This window comes from Fundulus heteroclitus, chromosome 19 (assembly GCF_011125445.2).
Source record: "Fundulus heteroclitus isolate FHET01 chromosome 19, MU-UCD_Fhet_4.1, whole genome shotgun sequence".
NCBI classification, from domain to species: domain Eukaryota; kingdom Metazoa; phylum Chordata; class Actinopteri; order Cyprinodontiformes; family Fundulidae; genus Fundulus; species Fundulus heteroclitus.
In genome coordinates this window covers 25,481,834-25,504,296 of record NC_046379.1, presented here as the reverse complement: position 1 = coordinate 25,504,296, position 22,463 = coordinate 25,481,834, and the positions used below count along the sequence as shown (strand labels likewise).

At 44.1% G+C, this 22,463-nt stretch overlaps 1 protein-coding gene and 1 long non-coding RNA gene across 3 annotated transcripts in view; one reads left to right on the top strand and one right to left on the bottom strand.

Moving 5' to 3' along the window:
- Positions 1-410: 410 nt before the first annotated feature.
- The window catches only part of zfyve26 (zinc finger, FYVE domain containing 26), a 40,769-nt gene continuing 18,716 nt past the window's right edge, over positions 411-22,463 (bottom strand). The window contains exons 21-43 of the mRNA XM_012872288.3: positions 21,248-22,104; positions 20,164-20,363; positions 19,817-19,921; positions 19,521-19,643; positions 18,575-18,751; positions 11,227-11,476; positions 11,042-11,140; positions 10,768-10,955; positions 10,291-10,427; positions 9,958-9,986; positions 9,627-9,763; positions 8,487-8,707; positions 7,397-7,544; positions 7,078-7,287; positions 5,126-5,341; positions 4,814-5,011; positions 3,291-3,371; positions 3,063-3,190; positions 2,761-2,935; positions 1,351-1,410; positions 1,041-1,223; positions 900-950; positions 411-801 (exon numbers count right to left, since the gene is read on the bottom strand). Of these exons, the coding sequence (XP_012727742.2) occupies positions 592-801; positions 900-950; positions 1,041-1,223; positions 1,351-1,410; positions 2,761-2,935; positions 3,063-3,190; positions 3,291-3,371; positions 4,814-5,011; positions 5,126-5,341; positions 7,078-7,287; positions 7,397-7,544; positions 8,487-8,707; positions 9,627-9,763; positions 9,958-9,986; positions 10,291-10,427; positions 10,768-10,955; positions 11,042-11,140; positions 11,227-11,476; positions 18,575-18,751; positions 19,521-19,643; positions 19,817-19,921; positions 20,164-20,363; positions 21,248-22,104 (4,183 nt within the window). The 3' untranslated portion in view covers positions 411-591. The remainder of the gene's footprint in view (positions 802-899; positions 951-1,040; positions 1,224-1,350; positions 1,411-2,760; positions 2,936-3,062; positions 3,191-3,290; positions 3,372-4,813; positions 5,012-5,125; positions 5,342-7,077; positions 7,288-7,396; positions 7,545-8,486; positions 8,708-9,626; positions 9,764-9,957; positions 9,987-10,290; positions 10,428-10,767; positions 10,956-11,041; positions 11,141-11,226; positions 11,477-18,574; positions 18,752-19,520; positions 19,644-19,816; positions 19,922-20,163; positions 20,364-21,247; positions 22,105-22,463) is intronic.
- LOC110369126 lies at positions 7,212-10,838 on the top strand. 2 transcript variants are annotated; one of them, XR_004933369.1, is made up of 3 exons: positions 7,212-7,325; positions 7,409-7,605; positions 10,753-10,838. It is a non-coding gene; the product is annotated as an uncharacterized LOC110369126 (long non-coding RNA). The 2 variants fall into 2 exon arrangements; XR_002428731.2 differs by lacking the exon at positions 10,753-10,838 and adding an exon at positions 7,688-7,789.

Below are 22,463 nucleotides of genomic sequence, written 5' to 3'. Positions count from 1 at the left end.
ATGCTACAATTTTGCATAAACTCAAAGGAAAAAAGGACATAAATCAGTTGCATGGTTTTAGGAAGTAAAATGATGCACAGATGTGTCCTCTTTGGTTATAAGGGAACTCCACAGTTATTTCAAATGAAAGTACTTGCTTGCTGCACTAAATCAGAAACATTCTTTTGTGGTTCTGCAGGAAGCTGACGAATTTGCTCAAGTGGTGTCAGGTCAGCTGTCACAGTGTGGAGGTTTTCCAACACACTTCTCATCTCTGGTGCACACCAGCAGCTGAGGACTGCATTAGCCGCTACGATAGCAGCATACAGGAACCCTTGTGTAGGTTCCTCACAGTTGTGGTTGGTAGTGACAAGGTGCCGGTGGAGAATGCTTTTAAGGCAAAAAAATGATGCATATGCAGCTAGTTTTTGACTTTTGGGAGATTTAAACAAGCAGATGGGAGGGCACTGTCGCTGTGTTTCAAATACATAGTGTGCAAATCCTTTGAGTGTCCAATAATTTCAAATTTCATTCTTGAACTTCTTGTGTAGCTCTTTTTTTTTTTTTCTTCAAGTCCAGTCAGAGTTCTCGCTCGCTGCTCCGGCTGTGCCTTTACCTTGCAGTGGGCCGGCTCTGACGCTGCACAGGGGACTTGCTGTGTTCAGAGAGCCACTGGCGACAGATGTTCTGCATCACAGAGTCCTGGGCTCCTTCAGCCGCTTGCAGGACGTCCTGGACCAGCGGGCCCGCCCGGCTGGGCTCCAGCTTCACCGCCAGCAGGTACGCTGGCCTCAGCTTACTGCACGTCAGGTAGGCTTTGATCTGCAGACAAAAGTTAACGGCAAGAATATTTCAACATATTTGGAAAAAGCTGTGTTTGCTAGGAATGTACGCAAGAGAAGCAGTCAGTATGAGTCTACCTTGGTCTCTGTGCTCTTTATCTCCATAATGAGGCTTTCCAGTTCCTTGGCCTAAACCACAACATTGATTAGAATCTGCGAGTCCAGACACGCAACATGGCACAGTTTGTCCTGAAGCTTCCTTTCATTTCAGCTACTTACATCAGCAGGTCCCTTATCTGCTACGGAGACGCAGCTGAGGATGAGAGCGTCGCAGTCGCTCTTGGTGGCGCTGCCTGACTCGCCCACGCATTTGAGGAGCTGCTTCACAGCTCCATACTGCCGCTGTCGGACCAGGCGGTGGCCGGCCCTGATGTACACGGCCTGGGCCTCCAGCTGAAAGTCCTGCGAGGACAGGGGAGAAAGAAAGATCCGGACATGGAATACAAATTTCAAAACACAAAAAGATACAAAGCAAATCCTGACCTCTCCATGAAAATGAGGCCACGACTCAGCTCTTACTTAAACACACCTGTATGACTCTGTAAGCAATGCCGAAGCCTTCCTCTATGTTTTTTCCTCCAAGCATCACCTGCGACACAACAAGCAAAAACATGACGTCATTTTTTTTTTTTTTCTTTCCAGTGTCCTGTCTGGCAATGTGGCAATAAGAATTGATATCTTAATGCCAAATAGAGCTAGACAGATTTTACTTTCACAAGTGGAGCAAACAGCTTTCGCCATAATGCTCCGCTTGATTTGTGCGTGTAAATAGCTTTATTGTGATTCCTGCAGGGAGAATTTCAAATTATATGGACACTACAATGGGAAAGTAGGAGAGTAAAAGAAAAACAAGAAGAGAAAAAAAAAAGAAAGAAGGGGTGAAAGAAAGAAGAGATAGAAGGAAGAGAATGATAAAACGTCCTCTGTCTGCTCCATCACCTGGAAAGAGACACAAAAAGAACAGCACAACCAACAGACATAAAGCAACAGATACACTCGAGTAACACCTTGATACCATTGCTAAATCATATGTATTATTATTTAAGCTGACATGTGTAATGTGATACCTAAAAAAGAAAGTAAAAGAAAATAAATAAATAAATTATAGCCTTTCTGTATATAAGTGAACATTTAATAACTGGGACCCAGCACCTGTGGGAGTTTGTGAGAGTGCACTAGTTTAGGTGAAAATTATCCAGACATGAGGTCATTTTCAAGTTACATAACTGTTATATGGAAGGAAAATGAGTTGAATACTTTTTTACTCTAGCGCTCCCGGTTGCCTTCAGAAGTCACTTAAATCATTTAATTTAATCTCAATGTGAATCCAGCTGTCCTTCGAAGGCCTCGGAGATTTGTTAGAGAACGTTCATAAGAAAACATCGTAAAAGGAACAAGAAACACAACGGACAGGACAGAGAGAAAGTCGTGGGAACTTGAAAGCGCAAAGCTCTTTCAAGCAGGACAGAGGAATGGAAGATGGATGGAGCTACAGGGCAATCCTGGAAGAAAAGCCTTTGGAGGCGGCAAACCCTTAAGAGACTGGGGAGGAGATTTATCTGCTAGCTGGACAATGAGGCTAACGACGCAGTCAAAGGATTGAATGTTTGATTAAAAACATCCAGTCAAAGTTGAGCAACACTTGTTGTTTTTTCTCTGGATGTGCATAGCTGTTAGAAAAAATACCTCAAAAAGACTTGCAGCAACATGTGGTTCCACAAAGTTTTGACTCAGGGTGTCAGAAAAACACAAAAGGTTTGTAGATGAGACGTGATTTAAAAAAAAAAAAACCCCGTATATGTTAAGGAGTGACTACCTTTGCAAGGCATCGTATTTAGTACAGGAAACTTCTGTTCCTGTGGATTTTAATGAGCCTATTTCTTTCCCGTTAGAATAGGAGCTATTAAGCTCAGAAGCTTTGCGTCACAGCCGGTCTCACCTTGCAGGCGACCTCAATCTTCATAGGGCTTCCGCCAAACAGCGTCGGGGGTGAACTGGATGCGGGCGACTTGGTGGCAGATGTGCTGGCCTGCGGGGCGTCGGAGGACGTCGCCGCCTCACAGCGATGCAGGAAGCGAGTCACCTCCAGCTGCAGCTCGATTGTATTCATGTGCCTACGAAAAGTTCAGACATCGCCATGTTTCAAAATGTCCAGAAAGCTGGAAGGCAAAAATGCCATAGTGTACCAAACTCATGTTAAACTGCAACCATGTAACTGATATGAGGATCTTCTTGAATAACCTGGACACGTCGCTGGACGACATCATCTTTCTAAAAGAGGTGACCGAAGGTTTTCTCCTCCCCGCGCCTCGTCCTTGCTGCTCCTGCAGGTACGTCTTCAGGTGCTCTTTGGCTCTGGCCAACCAGCGCTGCACAAAGTCCACTTAAGAGTCAGCGACGAGCTCAAGTTGAAAAAAATGAATCAGCGGAAAATGGAAAAAAAAAAAAAAAAAGGCAAGAAAGAAATACCTGCTGCTCTCCCAGCTGTAGGTATGAGCTCGCTCCATGTGTGAAGAACCGTATGCAGGTCATGGCAGCGCGGACGTGGTCCTGCACAGAAGGAAATTGCTCTTAACGTCAAAGTTAATAACTGTACAATCTAAGTTTGTTTCCCCTCACAGTTTACATCTTGGTCCTAGACTGCAGTGAAAAAAAGAGGAATCCAGCTAGATCATCATGCTGAAGAATGATCAGAAAAATTCAGGTAAATTTGTGCATTGTCTGAACTATTTTTGAAGGTTTTTGTCCACATTAGATTGCACAAGCAAAGACTTTTGCACATCACACAGTGCCTTGTGGAAGGATCCTTATCTTTTGCAAGGCCTTCATACCCATTGAACTAGATTTTGTCCTGTGACAACCAAAAGGTAGGAAAGAGTTGTGAAATGGAAGGAAAGACCTGCACAGTTTCCAAAATATTTACAAAAAAAAATATTTAAAAATCTGCATCGTTATTGAGGCCCCCCAAAGCAACCTGTCTGCCTGTTGAGTTAATAGTAAATCAACCCATCACTGCAACTACAGCTGCAAATCTTTGGGCCGGGTCTACCCGCTTTGTAAACACTAATAATGGAAGCTGGGCTCATTGCTTCCTTGGGATCTCAGTCAGATTAGAGTTGGAAAGAAAAGCAGTCCATCATCGTTAACCACATGCATCACTGTTTCTGATGAAATTATGTTTCTTCGTGATCATTTACTAGCAGGTGCAGCAAGTACTGGAAGTGATGGATGTAGTCCATTTGGGTCGTTATGGACAACATTCAACTGTGTTTTTTTATTCAGAACTTTGACTGGAGAGGAGAAAACAAACATAAACCATACATAGAGCCATTGTGGGGGGGGGGGGGGGGGGGGGGCATGGGCTGCAGAGGTTACAATTCGTCAAAGAAAACTTTACTGAACCAGAGAGAAATGGTCCAAAAACGTTTTTGGGACTGCTGTAGGCGGCACGTTCTTTTTGGGTCGAGGGACCAGGGACAGTATGTCAGACAGCCCCAGAACTCTAAAATGTAGCCAAATTACACTAAAGCCTGGTGGTTCAGCCATTATTGTCTCTCATAATGTGCTGTCAGAACTATTTAGTTCAGTTCAAAGACACTAAAATACTTTAGACAGGAAATGGTCTTTAAACTGGCATTTCAACAAGACAGCAACCCAACCATTAAGCGCCATCTTGGTTCCTGACCAACAACGTTAACCTTCTGTGGCCGTGGCCAGCCTGAACTCCCCACTTAAATCCAATAAAAAAACAACTGAGGGGGTACATCAAATGCTTTTCACTGAAGAAAAGGTAACGCGAAACAATAACATTCTGCAAAATACTGAATAGTGGCACCTCTCCAGGAATCTCTGATTCTGGTGAAGTACTAAGAGAAGAAGTCATAAACATGCCCACTGTGACTGTGCTTATGGGTTTACTCTAAAGTATTTAAGCCACCAGATAAGCTTTAGGAACAATAAGTCAAAAATGCAAATAGCAGACCAGCTCCTACCGTCATGAACTTCTGCAGCTGGTACAGACAGTTATAGTATCCCTTCCGCTGCAGGAACTGGCACGAAGCGATCAGGTAGCGGCTGCAGGACTCCAGGCTGGGGTCCAGTTTTACCATGATGCCCTGCAGCTTGCTGAAAAGTCCTCGCTCCAGGCAGGGCTGCAACACGCCCTCTAGAAACACCTCCTCGGGACACTCCTGAGCCCCGGAAGAGCGCAAACACAGAGATCAAACTCAAAATCCAAATCGCCGTCTGATTCTGCAACGCGAGGAAACCAGTTAAAGGCAATCCGTAAACAAAAAGGGCCTCACTTTGCTTAGAAGGAAAGTGAGGGCCTCCGTCTCACAGCCGTGGCGCACATAGAAGCTGATGACAGCAAGGTGAGGGCCGTATGTCTTCAGGTAATAGAGACACTCCTGGAAGAGGTAGCTGTTCGGAGTCAGTTCTTCCTGGCGCTCCGCTGGACTCACCTCGTTCAGCATGTCCTCCAGCTCTCGAAGGGAAGCCAAAATGTCTTCACCATAAGACTGAGGAAGGAGACAGAGGGTTGCATTTTAACACGTGTAAAAAAACAAAAAAAAAAACAGAAGATCTTTATTGATTTAGCTTTGATCTAAAAATCTGTTTAAATTGTATAGAGAGACTGAAGATATCACACATCATATCTTACTTCCTGTCTAGAAGTTCTTGTACAACCTAGGCCAAGAAAACGAGCTGTTCACCTCCTAGCAAATACTGGCTACCTAAAACCAAAACTGACATCAACGCTAAAGATTTCCCAGTCCGGTTCTAAGCACCTGATTTAGGTCTTGATAAAGGCTTTTTAGAGGATCAGTATCTGGAGTCCCTGATGAAACAATTCCTGCCGTCTGTTGTACCTCTACCGCTGGCTTGGCACTTTGTGTGACCAAGGTTATAGCATCCCGGCCTGTTTTTATGTGGACAGCAAGAACAATCGTACCACAGGCTGTGCACATTTTGGGGATGAAATGAATCCAACAACCTAATCCTTTTTAGAATTTTGCTGAAATGTCTTTGCAGCAACTCAAAACAGTCTTCAGTAGTTTCTATGTCCCCACCTGCTTCTATGCATGCTGACGTCAGCCATGCTCCTTAGGAGGTGATGGACGGTGTCCTGGAGGATCTCCTCCCAGATCCTGACCAGGACGTCACTGACGGTCTGAGGAGCTACCTGGTGGCGTCAGCTGGACCTAAACATGGCGTCCCAGAGATGTTCTGCTGGATCTAGGTCAGGGGAGCCTGGAGGCCAGTCAGCGGCATCAATGCCTTCATCCTCCAGGAACGGCCTGCGTTCTCTGGCCACATGAAACTGGGCATCATCAGGGAGCAGGAGGAGCCCAGGACCACTGCACCAGTGAAGGCTCTAACAAGTCTGAGGACTTCCTCCTGATGGCTGACACCAGTCAGGGAGCCTCCTTTATCCTCTACAGGTCTGTGTCCCTCCATGGACCTATCATCTGAACCCATCATGCTGGACAACGCTGCAGGAAGCACAACGTTCAGCCCAGATCATTTTATGTCTGTCACGAGTTTAGAGGGAATCGGCTCTCATATGGGAAGAGAACAGGGCACCATCTCTGAACCTGTTAACTCTAGTGTGTTCTCTGGCTAATGCCTGTTGAGCTCCAAGGTGTCGAGCAGTGAGGACAGAGCCTACTGGAGGACGTCTGGCCCTCAGGCCACCCTGAGTCTGTTTCTAATGGTTTGGTCAGAGAGATTCATGCCAGTGGTCCGCTGGAGGTCACTTAGTGTGACTCTGGCAGAACTCATCCTGCTCCTCTTTGCACAAAAGAGCAGATACATGTCCTACTCATGGGTTAAGGACCTCAGGCATCCTGTCCAGGTCTCCTAGAGTAACTGCCTGTCTCCTGGAATCTCCCCCATGTTCTTGAGACTGAGAAAAATGACGAGCCATTCTGCAAAACTACTGGAAAGACGTGGGGGAAAATGAGGAGGGAAATAATATCTCCACCTGCAGAACCATTCCTATTATTAAAGTCATCTCTTTTTGCGCTTTAGTGCTCCTGTTGTTAATTTCATTTCATTAATGATGCGTCTGCCAATGAACCGACCAGATCAAAATTCCACAAGTTTAACTGAGTTGTTATACGGTGATTAAAAAACACTTATTAGCATGTACAGTAAATAGTTATTCTTTTGATCAATGTCCTTTTTAATTTCAAATACAATGTTCCGTTTTGACAGCACAAGACTGCCACCATCAGCAGAAAAAGCTTCTCACCGGGGAGTAGGAGGGCCGTACGGTGGTCTCAAGGTGATGGACGATCTCCTGCAACAGAGGGGTGCCCGGACTGAGCTGGTTCCGGTCCACCGGAGCCTTCAGGCAGCGGGCAAACTTCTCCCTCGCTCCTGAAAGGTTTCCCGCCTTCAGAGAAGCCAGAGCCCACGCCTGCCACACGCCACCGGGGTCGAGGCCGCTCTTTGTCGACACCTAGAAACGCAGCCAAACAACCAGAGGCCTCATAACGGGTAAGCTGGTCACTTTTCACAAATGCCGTTCTAAAATGAAAACCCAAAAACTAAGTGAAATCGTCCCATACCTCCACCGCTAGCTGGTAGTATTCCGCCTCCAGCAGCTGATTGCGCAGACGTGTGACGGCGGTCGTCTCCAGGATGTCATCCAGAGAAGGAATGTATTTGTAATTGGCCGTCACCAAAATCTTCAGCACGTCTACTTTGCTGATGTAACTGTGGAGATGAAGAATAAAGAAGCAAAACGTTAAAACAGACATTCATAGACACAGTGATGGTAAGGATTTAACACACAGACACTGACATGATGGTTATTAATTTGGATTTTCTAAAGACGCATTTAAACTGTTCTTTTTCAGGGTGAAATGACGATACAGCTTCGGGGAAAAAACACTGATCTGGTTCACAAGGTGGAATTTATTGTGATATTTCTGTAATCTACACAGAATCAAGCTCCTCTGGCTCTTCCCAGCGGTCCCATTGCCACTGGCAGAAATATGCCGCTCCCGGTCAGAAACAACCAATCAGAGCCAGGAGGAATGTCTGGCTCTGATTGGTTGTTAGCTGAGTCAATAACTCGCGTGTGCCTGCTGGCACCTCCTCCCCTGCTCAACGCTGCTATCATTGAATTTTAAGATTGCCGGCGGGCTGCAGCTGTGTGGAGAAACGGTGGAGAAACAACCTTCTTTACAGGAAAACTGACAATTTCTGGACGGGTTGAATAATAAAGACAAAGAAGAACAACTACGTGCATGTTCTTTGGACACAGCTGGCTGTTCCAACTCGACAATGATACCAGACAGATATGTGATCTGGTTGGAGAATAACCAATTTAAATGACCTCTAACATCAAGAGAGCTCAGATATTCTAAAAGAATTATGACAAAATCTTCCTGAAGGCTACAAAAAATATCTGGTTTCTCCAAAGCTTTATAAAACACATATACACAAATTAGTGGCGTCCTCAGCCCAGTTGATCCAGACATGCAGCACAGGCCTGCAGGCCTTTCTCTCAGCCCCCCTTTCCTGTCAGCCTACTTTCAATAAAAGGAGCCCTAGTAGTGCTACTAAACTTTCATCTCAAACATCTGTGTTTCTCTGAAATCCCAGACACCCGTGGAACTGCTCCCATCATGATGACCGAAGGTTGCGTCCTACCTGTCGCATAAAGCGAGGTTGTGGCTTTGACCGACTTTAACAAACATCAGCTTGGCGCTGAAGAGCAGCTGCTGCATGATGTCGGTGAGCAGGCAGGCGTCCACCTCCGGGTTGGTCAGCTTACAGGACAGGGAGCGGCAGTGGTTGATGAGCTGGTGACCGCAGGCGGCTTGGTCGCTGTGCAGAGACAGGATGGACACGCAGAGGTGCGCGCTGGGAGCCTGGAGGTGTTAGCAGAGAAACAGTGTTTCATGTGAACCTTCTGGATAGGTCAGCGACACTCAGAAAGTTCTGAATCAGAGCTTTAAGGATGATAAACTTATGTCAAACAAGTCATTTTGACCAAAGAATGCGTTCGTCAAGACCAATATGGGAATACAATTGAACTTAGAGGGAAAAGGCATAGAGAATTAACACAATTGAAATATTTTTGTCCGTCACAACTACAAACTGCAATGAGTTTTATTGGGGTTTAATGGAAGACAAAAAAATGCTTTACAAAGACAAATCAAAAAAAGTGTGGCATCCACTTCTATTCAGCTCCTTTTACTCTGACATGCCTAAAATAAATCGAATGCAACCGATTGCCACCAGAGGTGGAGCATTAGTGCAAAAGCAGCATCATGAAGACCGTTGAAGACACCTCAGAGTAGGTCATGTAAAATGTTGTAGAGAAGCCTAAAGCAGCGTTACGCTCTTAGACAATATCCCAAGCTTTGAATGTCTAAAGAAGCGCTGTTTAATCCCTCATCTGGAAATGGGGAGAGTGGGGCTGAAAAGGAAACCTACCAAAACATGGCCACCCACCTAAGCTGATCAACCAGGTAAGGAGAGCATTCATCAGAGGAGCTGCCAAAAGTATTAGTCATGCACTCTGCAAATCATGAGGGGCTTTGAAAAAGGAATCATCTGGGACACGTTGCGTGAGATGGAAAAGTAACAATGGACGTAAATGTGTGATTACAACGGCGCATCAAACATTACTGCAAAATGTTGAAAACCATATATAAAACTTTCCTTGCACTTCACAAATACGCACCTAAAAGCCCAATAAACAACATTAATGATTCTGGTTGTGACACATCATTTCTGCATGTCGCCGTGGACGAACAAAGCAAAGTTATCTGTGCAAACTCAGACCTGCTCATAGTAGAACTCGCTCCGCAGCAGCTGGTTGTGAGCAGGGTCTGTGCTCAGGCGGAACTGTCGATGGACCACTTCAGGCAGACGCAGCATCCCATCCAGAGCGTCCTCTTGGACCATCGGGCTTCCAATAACTGCACCAAGACACAGAGCTACTCGTCAAGCAGATTCCTGCAACTGAGCCTTCACTGAATGATAAATGCTGCTTTTATTTTCATATATATATATATATATATATATATATATATATATATATATATATATATATATATATATATATATATATATATATATATATATAAATAAAAGTTATAGAGGGTTAACTTACCTTCAGCAGACTCAGATTCATCATCAGAACTGTAAACAAAAACAAGAGGGGGAACAAGGTAGATTTGAACACGGAGTGCTTTTAAACTAATCAGCTTCCTTGCAGCAGTTCTGATCTGAGGCGATACTACTTTGATTTTCTTAGTGGGACTTTGTGGTTTATCTGTTAAAAAGTTGGACTTCAAAAGCAATTTTGTATGAGGTTTCAACAAATACATTTTAAAATAACACAAATCTATAAAGATAGAAACCATTTTTTTTCTGTTGCCATTTAGATTACGGCACTCAGCCGTTTAGGAAATAAATGATCAACTCGTTACAAAAAGGAACGCACTCTGGGTGAAAGTAAACGTAGCACTGGTCACAGACTCTGACTTCCTCTCCTGGACACCCGTCCAGCAGCATCTTCCGCTCTGAACACGCGCTGCATACCAGGCGGCCGCATCTCCGGCAGTGATGCCGTCTGTTGAACTAAAGGCAAACGGGGGACAGAGACAGCGCAAACATTCAAGTTAAACTTTTCCTTTTAGTGGCGTTTAGAATTCTTGCTTCTAATTAACACAAAAGATTGCAAAGAATCAGTAACATTTAAATGATGGGTAAAGACAATATTATGCAAAATGTGTTATTACAAACTAAAACTCCTTTTTTAAAGTACGGTTCAGTCAAAGACACCTTTTCCATCTTGTCCCACAATTTCATGGCATGAAAATACAATAAAACCTATTTGACCCAATTGACAACTAACTTTTTTTCACATTTAAAACTTAGTTTTTCTTCATTGTAACCCTCTTAGGATGTGGACACTAACCATAGTGAACCTCTCCCGCTGGCAGACCATGCACGTGTTGTGCTTGGTGTCCGGGACCCAGTCCTTCCGAGCCGGGGGCTGATCTGGAGGCTGGAACTTGGCGGATGAGCGTCGGCGTCGCTCTGACGAGCCTCGATCCTTTTCCCTCTCTGAGCTGTTTGCAGACGAGGTGTGTGTTGGGGTGCTGTCTGCAATCCACCAGAGGGAAGTAAACGTGAAGAAAACAGCAAACGCCTACCAGGTTATCATCTCTAAGGACGTGCACTTGTCTCACTTGCGGAAGAAGCTGGAGTTTCAATCCGGGTGAAGGACTGAGAGCTGAGCTCTTGAGCAGGGCACTGCGTCAGCACGTCCTGAAGGCTGATGACAGAGTCTGGAAAACGATGGGATTCTTATTTTCTTGCTTACATAGACGGTGAACTCTGCCTTCACTCACAGTTAGAAACCTGCAGCACCGACCTGAACGAGACCTCTCCCTGGGGGCACACGAGAAGTCCAGGGCCTTGTAGCCGTAGTCCGCCAGCAGCTTATCTATGTCCTCTCCGCTGAAGCCGGCCTCCTGACCAACCAGCAGGCTCTGCAGCGTTTGCACCGCCACCTCGGCCCACTCCACCTTCAGATTCATCAGCAGCTGCTCGAGCATTAGCAGGGGTTCTGAAAGCAGAGGGAAGTAGTCCTGCCTGGCAGCTGGTGGGAGAGTCATCAGCACCTGGAGGTAAAAAACATATTGAACTAAACTTAACAAAAAAAGCAACTGGGTTTTTCAAAAGCCCACCTCGCATTTCAACATGGGGGATTTCACGTTCGCGAGGCTTTACTCTCACGGGAAAAGGACCCTATTTGAAGGATGGGACTTTTTAAGAAGCCTGGGGCATTGCTCGATGGGCGGGGATGTGTGCTGCAAGGCTAAACAGTCGCCACAAGGGGGAGTAAAGAGCAGTAAGGAGATGACTAGTTTACTCACCTATTGATTTTAATTCATCAGAAGAAGTAGTTTTAAGATGTGTCTAGCCAAGAAAGAACACCTTCGAACTTCATCTGTGCAGTCAGTTCATCAGGATTATGAGCCGATTTTAATTCTGCTCCGACTTGTCGGGAGGGGCAGAGACCCGCGTTTTTCAGACAAAATGGGAAGAAGAGTTAACCTGACAACAGCCAGCTGCATGTATCGCTCCGCCTAGCTCCACTCACATACATCTGGGACATCGCTCATTGAAAATGGTTTCCCCAACCAAATTTTTGGTCTGGCCAATCAGGACGCAGGGCGGGTGTTTCCTGGATGTGACGTAGTGGAGAAGCCACCGTGAGATTCCAACAACAATGGCGGCTCGCATCGAGGAAGCTAGCGTTAGCATTGATGCTGCTATTTCTTCTGTGTTGTCCAATCTATCTGATATTGTTTCATTAAAAGAACATCAGAGAACGCCTCTGAAGGCTTTTGTTGGTGGAAACCATGTTTTCGCCCTTCTCCCGACCGGATTTGGCAAGTTTTGTTTTCCGGGGCGCGTACGCGGACGCGCCCCAGAGCGGTTAGCGGTTAGCGCTAACCATATTGGGAGGCCTTTAGTCCTCAACGCGGTCGGCCCGGGATCGACTCCGACCCGCGGCGCTTTGCCGCCCGTCTTCCCCCCTCTTCCTGTCAGCTCACTGTCAATAAAACGCTTGCCACTACAGTGTTTCCCGCAGGAATTTGCTTATGCGAGGCGGACCGACTCGCGGGGGGGGGTGGATGACTTTGTCTCCACGGACCGGGAGCGGGGGGGGGGGGGGTGGACGACACGTTTTCCGCCGAGCGGAGGGGGGGGGGGGGGGGGGGAAACGTTTTCCGCGGCCGCCTCGCCAAGATAGCGCTGCGGGAAACCCTGCACTAGAGCCGCAATCACATAAAAAAAAAAAAAAAGTTTTTTTTTTCCGGCGTCGGTCTCGTCAGCGTCACGGGTTAGCTTCGGTGTGAGTGGTTGAAATAGCACGTCGATAAAGATGACAGACAAGTGGCTTATCCAATCATATGCAAGGAGTTTTGATAAGGCCCAGCCTTCAGTAAAGGCAATCCCTATGGCCGTGTCCCAGATGTATGTGAGTGGAGCTAGGCGGAGCGATACATGCATCTGGCTGTTGTCAGGTTAAAGAAGAGTACCTCTTCACCGAATCCGAAGAAAAACCAACGTGTCTAGTTTGCTTGGAGACATTATCAGCCCTGAAAGATTACAACTTAAGTCGACATTACAACACCTTGCGTAAGGTTAAATATGAGAAGTACACTGGAGCTGCCAGAGCTGCTGTAGAGCTATTTGCAATCAGTTTTTTTTTTTTAACTTTTTTGTTCTTTGTTATGAATGAGTTCAAATTCCTTTTGCACTTTTTAAGCAAATCTTTTGTCTTTGTTGCTTATGAAGGACATGTTAAAATGCATTTATTTTATACACAGAAACTATTTGCAATCAGTTTTTTAAGCAAACTTTTTGTTCTTTGATATGATGGAGTTCAAATTCCTTTTTGCACTTTTTTTTTTAAAGCAAATGGTTTGTCTTTTGCTTAAGGACACATTAAAATGCATTTATATGCAGAAAATAGTTGTATGTTGGTGCAGTAAACATACAGATATAAATTCATATAAAATTTGTTCTTATTGAGAATCATTTGTAGCGTCTTTCATTTCCAATTATTTGAAGTGCGTGATCATGTGGCCCTCCAATGGTCGTGCTGAATAAAATGTGGCCCTCTTTATCATGGAAGTTACCCATCCCTGCTCTAAACAAAGCCTTCCCCACAGGATACACATAGTTGGAGAAGGCGAGAACCACTGGCCGTGGTGGTGGTCTTGCTGTTATTCATCGCCAAGACCTAATTACCACCCACTGCCAGAGATGACCACATTTAAGGGTTCTTTTATTCAAATGCAGATCTCGTAAAGAAATAATTACAATACTCCTCATCTATCGCCCCCCCCCCCCCCAAACCACAACCTGGATTTATCACTGAGCAACAAGATCTACTCACATCACTCTGTGCAACAACCCATAATACACTCGTTATGGGAGATCTTAACCTTCATGTTGACTCCCCCAAAATAGCATATCGATAAAATAGAAATCATATTGATTAATATCGATAATTATCAAAAAATTCAAAACTTTTTTTTATTTTAAGTACAGCCCTGACCATTTTATGCTGTTGCTTAATGACCTGTTTTAAATAAAGAACACTGAATTCCAACATAAATCTTTTATTCAACCAACTTTTTACCAAAACTGTAAGTCTGGGTCTGTTTTTGTGATTGGTTGGGAGAATCTAGTATCTGTAGTATTAACAGACATGAAAAGCTAGAATGCAAAAGGATGGAAAACTGGTTTTCTATTGACCTTCTTATTGACCCTTCTTTCTATCATCGATATACGTCTATAGATCGATGTATATCGTTATTGAATTATCGTCCAGCCCTATGTCAAATTCGGCTCAGAAACATAAAAGCAATAGACACTACCCTCTTAAACCAAGACCTACAACAAGTCTCACTGCTCACACAGTTCACATCAGTGAAAGGCTCTGTTGACCATTATAACTCCAGACTTTACAATACTCTTGAGTCACATGCACCAATCAAAACAAAAACAGTCACTTTTTCCATGTCAGCCCCCTGGTACACAACAGAGCTTTACAGACCCACACCAAACCTGCCGTTTTTGTCCATAGTCCTGGAGAAAGCTGTTGCAGCCCAACTCCGTGATCATCTTCACATCCATAAGCTATATGAAAAATTTCAGTGTGTTTTTTTTCGAGCAGCACAGAGACAGCCCTGGTCCGAGTCATGAATGACCTACTTATGACGGCAGACCAGGGCTCACCATCTTTCCTCCTCCTACTTGACTTGTCGGCTGCTCCCATTCATCATCCCACACAGTTAGCTGTGGAGTGCCACATGGGTCTGTCCTAGGTTCGACCCTTTTCACCATCTACCCACTACCCCTCGGTCATCCATAAACACAAAGATTCATTCCACTGCTATGCAGACGATACACAATTATACATAAAAATGGACTCCACACTCCCCTCAGCTCTGCTCCAGGTTTGTCTGGAGGAGATAAGAACATGGATGTCTGACAACTTCCTTCAATTAAACAGCAGCAAAACCGAAGCCATTCTGATCGGCCCCCCACATGAAACCCAGTCCTCCTTCCTCAACAATATACTAATTCTTGGTCATCACATCCCTCTATCTACCTCTGTCACAAACCTTGAAGTCAAACCTGACTCAAATCTCACATTTGACACCCATATCCCGCCACCTCTGTAAGGTCTTCTTCCTCCATCTCAAAAACATTGCCAAACTTCGTCCCTCTCCAATCAGATGCTGAGAAGTGGATCCATGCTTTTATCCCCTCCAGGTTGGACTACTGCAATGCCCTCCTTGTCGGGATCATGTGCAGTAGCCTGTAAAAGCTCCAGCATATCCAAAATTGCGCTGCCTGGGCCCTGACGAGGAGGTGCAAATACGATCATATCACTCCGGTCCTGAAATCACTCCACTGGCTGCCCATTCAACACAGAATCCATTACAAAATCTGTCTCCTCACCCATCAGTGCATACATGGAACTACCCCTGCCTTCCTCAGTGATCTCCTCAACTCGCACACGGCCCCACGAAAACCTCCGTTCCTCCACCTCTACCTACTGCCTGCACCAACCCAGGACTAAACTCTCCACTATGGGAGACAGGGCCTTCCAGGCAGTCGCCACATGTAGATGGCATGCCCTCCCTGAGGACCCCACAAACTGTGGAGGTGTTCAAAAAGCACCTAAAGACATTCTTATTTCAAACGGCCTTTCAATACTAAGGATTTCAATTTTGCTTTTCTGGTGTTTTATGTTTTTGTTTTTATTGTACTTTTTAACCCCCTGCTATTGTAGCACTTTGAGATTTTGAGAATTTAATATTATTACTGCTATTAGGAACAGGAACAGTTCCTAATAGTATATATATATATATATATATATATATATATATATATATATATATATATATATATATATATATATATAGGAACAGTTTTGTTGGAGACTACCTGGAAAAGCTTTCCTGATTCCTTTTAAGTTATAAAACATTAGGAACAGACTAGTTAAACTTGTTTTCTTAATTTATGACACTTTTATTCTTGGAGAACTGGGTGTGTCGAGTCTCGTTTGGGGAGTTTTTTCCGACAGCTGAAGAAAAATTATGTAACAAAGTACTAAGAAACACAAGAGCCTTCTCAGTTTAAGAGCGAGTCATATTTCCTATACTGTCAGCAAACAGTCACGGATACACAGGCCCAGACAGAAGTGTTACACACTGGTAAAGATGTGTCAAATAAAGCCATCTTTAATTGCAGCAACAACAAAAAAAAAATTTTACTTAAGCATTTTTTGTAGATTTGTACTTATTTTGTTTAAATTGCTAAGAGTTTTTAGGAATCTATCATTAGTAATGCATGACTGTTTCCTTGGGCTATAAATACGAGATGACACAGATGGACGTTTTCTCTAGCCACAGGGCAGGACAAGGATTTCATCTTGTGACCCACACACAGTGAGAAGAATAGGGAGAGAGAATTAAAAAAAAAATCTCTTTGATGCCATCTACATGCCAAACGGTTGTAAAAGGAAGGAAAAAACAAGAAACAACCTTTAACTTTACATCTGTCAGACTCTACTGGGACTTTACCTGGAACTGTGTGCTTTGGTTAGATGAGATAAACAGAGTTTTCTGCAAAAAATCCTCCAGGTAGGTTTGCCATGGAACAAGGTAAGAATACGTGGAAAAGCACCTCATGTCTACTGTTACAAATGGCGGGGGATTAGTGATGCAGAGGGCCAGTTTCCCGTGGGAACCCTGTTAGAGTGCACAACGTCACAAACTCTTTCAAATACCTGTAGATTTTAAACAAAACTTTCACCTGGCCAGATCAACCTCAATCTTTTTAAATCTTATGGAGGAAAATTAAGTGCTTCCTTATAGCCAAAAGGGTATAGTCCCAAGTATTAACAGCTGGTGTGTACTGGGTAAAAACAATTATTTAACTAAAAGTGTAACTGACACAGATGTAAAGACATCACCCTGCTCCCAGACACACTTGGAAAATGCCACCAAACTGGGCGGTTCCAACAGAAACGGCTAAAGGCTGAGTCCTACTTGCGCGTTTTGGGGTCACACAGGTCTGTGAGGACGAGCCCCGAGCCCATAGGAGCGCTGTAGACTGTTTATGACTTGACACGGATGTAGGTGCAGTATTCTCCCAAATCACAGGGGGGCAGTATTTAACATAGCCAGCGGAGATGCAGTAAACAAGAGAAGAAACAATTTAAGTCACACACCCAAAATGGCCGTGCACAGGATCGTAAACAATCAGGAAGAATAGTTGGTGTGTTTGTGACAGCTAAACAGAAATAAACAAAGGGTTAGAGACGTAGAAGAAGACGGTATGACCACCCGCTGCATACGGGAGGACATGAAGATGGGGAATACAGCCTGCCTGTAAAGCCCATATTGATCCTTTTGATGAAAGGTGTATAAAATCATTTTGCTTTAATAGATAAAGCTGATTGCTTTACGTACTGTGAACTGTTGTTTTAGACTTCATTTATAGTTGAAGTGATGGAAACAGAAATCAAAATCCTTGTTTGTTCCCACAAACTTGGCCAATAAACTCATCCATAAAAGTATGGTAATGATATGTGTATGCTGTTTTCAGTCACAGAATAAGCAGTAACAACATAGCATTTAATAAAGTTGTGCTGCTTGAAACTTCTGGGCCAATTGACGTCAGTACAGGGGAACTTGCTCTGCTAGGGCTCCTTTGAATTCCCTCAATTGAACACGGGCCGCACAGTTACAAAAATTCAGAGTTATACAATCTTGCGCCGCAACAGCATGTTGGGCCCGCGGGCGGGGACGGCACGATTCACTTTTGACCCTGGCACCCTGTTCAGGCATCGACTATAAAGCTAGCTTAAGTATGGGGATGATCGGTGGGCGTAAAGTGGGGCTCTAAGCTGTTGTCAGAAACATGGAGTGACATGGGTGACATCTGGTGGTTTTTCCAAAAAAGTAAAAAACAAAAAACAACTGGACTTTTTTTTAAGTTTGAAGACGTTTCGCTTCATATCCCGGAAGCTTTCTCAATTCAAAAGCTTTTTGAATTGAGAGAGATTTTTCACCCCTCTTGTCACTGGAACTTGAAGGAGCCCAGCGGGGCTGAGCCATCAGCTGGCTCAAGGTGCTGACTCAGTGAAGCCTGAAGCCGGGGCTGTCGAGGCAGTGGAGAACAGAATGGGTGCCGTTTCTGAGTGGTAAATGTTAGCGACATCATTGCTAACATGGGCTAATGCTTAAAGCAGTAACAAACACGAAACCCTATCGATCGATGCTCCATATACTCATGATTCTAACCCCCGAGTCTGACTTGATGCACTAAGACAGTTTTAGGACAAATATGGAAGAACTTAACAAGTTCACATAAAAATAAAAATAAATCTCCACAGTAACATTAAAGTAACACTCTCAGACCCAGTTGATTCTGGGATAAGTTACACCAAGTGTACTAAAATTAATCGCTGTATTTAAAAAAATAAAAATTAAGTATTGGATTTTGCTTTGACATGTTTTGCACCCGTTTGCCATCTCTGGTAAAAGGGTACAAAATACAAAATTTGAAATAACATCAAAATCTGTTTAATTGTTAAAAGATGGTTTTAATAAACAGTTAAAGGTTGTATCTCAACTTTCTATATGTCCACCTTTAGAGTCAGCAAGTTCCTGACACCCACTAACCTTAGAGCCCAGATGAAGGGCATGGATGTGCCGACGACGGGCTGGAGACACCCGTCTCTGGAAATGAATGGTGAGGTAGTCAGCCAGGAAGTGGCAGGCAGCCAATCCAGGGCGGCGATCCAAGGCGCGCTCGCAAACCTCAAGGCCAACAGCAACATCTGAGATGCTTTGAAGTAGCTGAAGCAACAAATTAGATACATTTCAAGAGAAGGCACAGTTAAAAGAAGTACATAGAGTTCTGGTCAGAAGTTTACAACAGCATGAATGTTGTATTAAGTTTGACCTTTTAATGAGGCATTTGCACTGTTCTTTTCCCAGGATGGGATTATTATAGAGAACTGGGCCCTCAGACAGGATTTATTGTGGATTATGTCTAATATCCACACAGGGGGAAAATTATACATACTGTCTGAAATGTGAACACTGGCAGTAATATTTGGTGACTACAGTTTCAACAAGATTCAGGTCAGGGCTTTAGGAAGGTCATTCCAGGGGCCAAAACCAGCTTTGTTGTGTGACTTAAGCGACATTTAGATTCTTTCAATCTTAAAAACAATTATCTGTCTCATAGAAAACAAACATTTAAAAAAAAAAAAAAACCTCATGAAGAAGATTGTCGTATTGTGTGAAATCTTCTGACCAGCACAGTACACTGTAAAATGCTGCATATACACCACAAGGTTTCTCCTTTCCCAACAAAGATTGTTTAAAGATGATCTCCATTTCCAGACAGTTCAATCATCTATTGATAACCCAAAAGTATCTGAAAACTATTCTCGAACAAAGAGAAAATAAATTGACACCTTAAAACCAAACTATGGGAATGGTAATATGAACTGCTAATTTAATGATCAAATTAGTGATCCCAGACAAACCTCTGAGCAATGACTTTTCTGGTCTAAAACCAATTTTACTGTAATCATTCAACAAGCAGAGCAGTCCAGACCTCAAACGCATCGTCTGTCTGTTCCGTTTCCAGCAGATAGAGCAAATGTTCAGTCTGCAGCTGCAGCTTCTGCTGCTCAGAGACGGGATAAAGCTCTACCCACTGCTTACAAAGAGAAAATTCCTGCACAAAAAGAAACAAAAACATGCTCATTTTATTACTTTTGAAAACTTTAAAACGTGTATTTTCAGCCCTGAGGTTTATTATATTTTTTAATAGGATTTATTTTCTGTCTAGAATCTTACAGACAGTGCATTAATTTGATCCTTGAACTGATTCAGGTTGGCTGTACGAACCTTTGCCTCCAGGATCATAGACAACATTGACTCTGGGTTTGCTGCGGACTCCCTCCTCAACTCCTGCCAAGTTTTCCAAGGCAAGGAAGGCCGCAAATTCATCATCTGTGACAGCACAAGACAAGGTAACAGCTTTAAAGTCACGCTTTAAAATGAATGTGGGTAATGGAGGATGGCAGGATGCAGAGCATGTGAAACGTCCCAGCGGCAAAGCAAACCCCAGTATTTAAAGCAAGTACTGACTTGAGAGGCAACACAGAAATACTGTAGGCAGGATTACATGGACAGGTTTTTTGTTCTATAGCTTGATATTTGAGGTAAAATGATGCAATTCAGTGTAACATTACCCAGCGGTAGATGCTTAATTCCTTCTTCTTCAGCTCAAGGTCTGTTTTCAGTGAGCTTTGTGTGTTAGGGTCATCTAGGCAGAACTCAATCAGCTCCAGACAGGCTGACAGAGGCCACCGTTCCAGGGTTTGAAGGGCAACACGAGCTCGCAGGTTGGCGTCCAGCACCCGGAACAGCTGATCAAAGCCTTCGGCTTCATCTGAATGGGAACGGAGAGAGAAAGGAAAAGCATTTCTGACCCACTGGGAGTGTCTGGTTTTCATGCCATTTAACTGAGGGAGATTTAGCATTGGCAAATAAAAAGAATAATTTATTTCTATACATTTAAAAGAAATCAAAAAAATTGAAATTTGACCAACATTTCCTTGGGCTAATATACAGTCTAGTGTTATGTATAGTCTGAGAAACAACTAAAAACTTCAAATGTTCTTAGCTTAAAATATGAATCCAAAAAATAATTGTCACAGCCTGTACATTTTCTGTCTAAATCAGATTCTGCCCATCGTGTCGTTTATTCAACAAAAAGCTGTTGTGCGACAGTAGGAATATCCCATTTCCCTCCTTTGCAGAGCAAATGTGCCACTCACACTGCACTGCAACCAGCCCCACCCTAATTAAAACTAGAGCTTCTGAAATCAATTGGAATCAGAAAAAAATTAGTTTAATAAGTTTAATAAGTTTCCAAATTATTAAAAGCATCCCAATATAGAACATATAAATCAACAGGCTATACTTAGATGCACGTTTTGAATTAAAATAAAATAAGATAAACATAGCAATAATATGCTTTGTTGCAGACATGCCTTCCCATTTATACATTATTATTAGAGACAAGAAACATAAATATACTTTTGAAAAATGGTCAGAATCACACTTGGTAGATCAGCCCTAAAAGAAAGAAAAATACAAAAACAAAACTGTACTAGCCAGGAAGAGTGCTTGGTGCATCTCTGTAAAGCCGGATAATATAAACTAATACAATTATGTTGTAAATGTGTAACTTTTTTTTATCAGTTTTCTAAAAAAAAAAAAGAAAAACAGCATTATGCAATATTTGTATTTGTTGACATGCTGAGTTCTCACCTTCTAAAGAAGCGCAGACTAGTAAGTGATCCCTTAGCTCCCTCTCCTGGCTGCCTCCCTGTCCATACAGCTCCAGCAGGCTCAGGGCTCGGTCCAGGTCTTTGGACACGAGAGCATCTTTAAAGGCGTCGGCAGCCAGAGCCTGAGTCACCTCATCCTGAGGCCCTGACAACAGGAGACTGGCCACTGGTTTCCCGCAGATGGCTGCCCCGAGCCCGGCAGAGCTCTCCTCCCCGTCGCCTAACGAGGTCCCTAGCACAGGCTCCACCATGGTCTGAAGGTAAGCCCTCAGAATAGGGAATTGCTTAAGGAGGCCATCGGCTTCTCGAGATATCTGCTCACGGTCGAGGGAAACCTCCTTCCGGCCGCTGCGGAAATACGCGGATAACCCGGAGGATTTTGCGCGGGTAGCTTCTCCTTTGCAGGCACTTAAACACGCCAGCGTGGCCAGAAGAGGGGAGCGAGACTTTAGGAAAGACAGGGCCGATGCAGTGAGGAGAAACGTATTTGAGGAAGACGAGGTGGAAGACGATGAAGAGGATGATGACTGAGATGGTGGAGATGAGGAGAGGTGAATGGGCGAAGAGGATGGGTCGTCTGCTGAGGCCTCAGACTCGGAGCTGCCATCGGACGGAGGTTCGGGGATTCCCAGCGCCGCCTTGTAAGCTGGAGCGTGCGTTCGAAGCAGCAGAAATAAATTGTCGACGCTGAAGGCCCCGTCGGCTTTCCTGGCCCGGCTGGAGTCTTCTTCCTCATCTGGACACGAGCTCCACACGGGCAGAGCCTCGCAGCATCGCTGAACGATGACCTGCTGGACGCTCAGCCGCAGACCCTCTTGCTGCAGCACCGACAGAACTCTGTGGATCGAGGACAGGAAAAACAACATACAAGCTTTAAATATGGAGTGACTAGCAAAGGTTTTCATACTCCTTTGTGTTTTCCACATTTTTTTGCCACGTTACAACCACAAGCGCCAATGCATTTTACAGGGATTTGAAGAGAAGGACCAACGCAAAATAACATGTTTTTACAAATATAACCTAGGGCGTTCTTTACTCTGATAACCTTTAACACATACAGTGCAGCTAAGTGCCTTTATAAGTTCACAGTTAGTAAACAGAGTCAACGTGTGATGTAATATAATCTCTATAAATCAGCCGCTCTGTGAAGGGCAGAGAGGTTTGTTGGAGAGCAACAGCATCACGAAGCTCAAGGA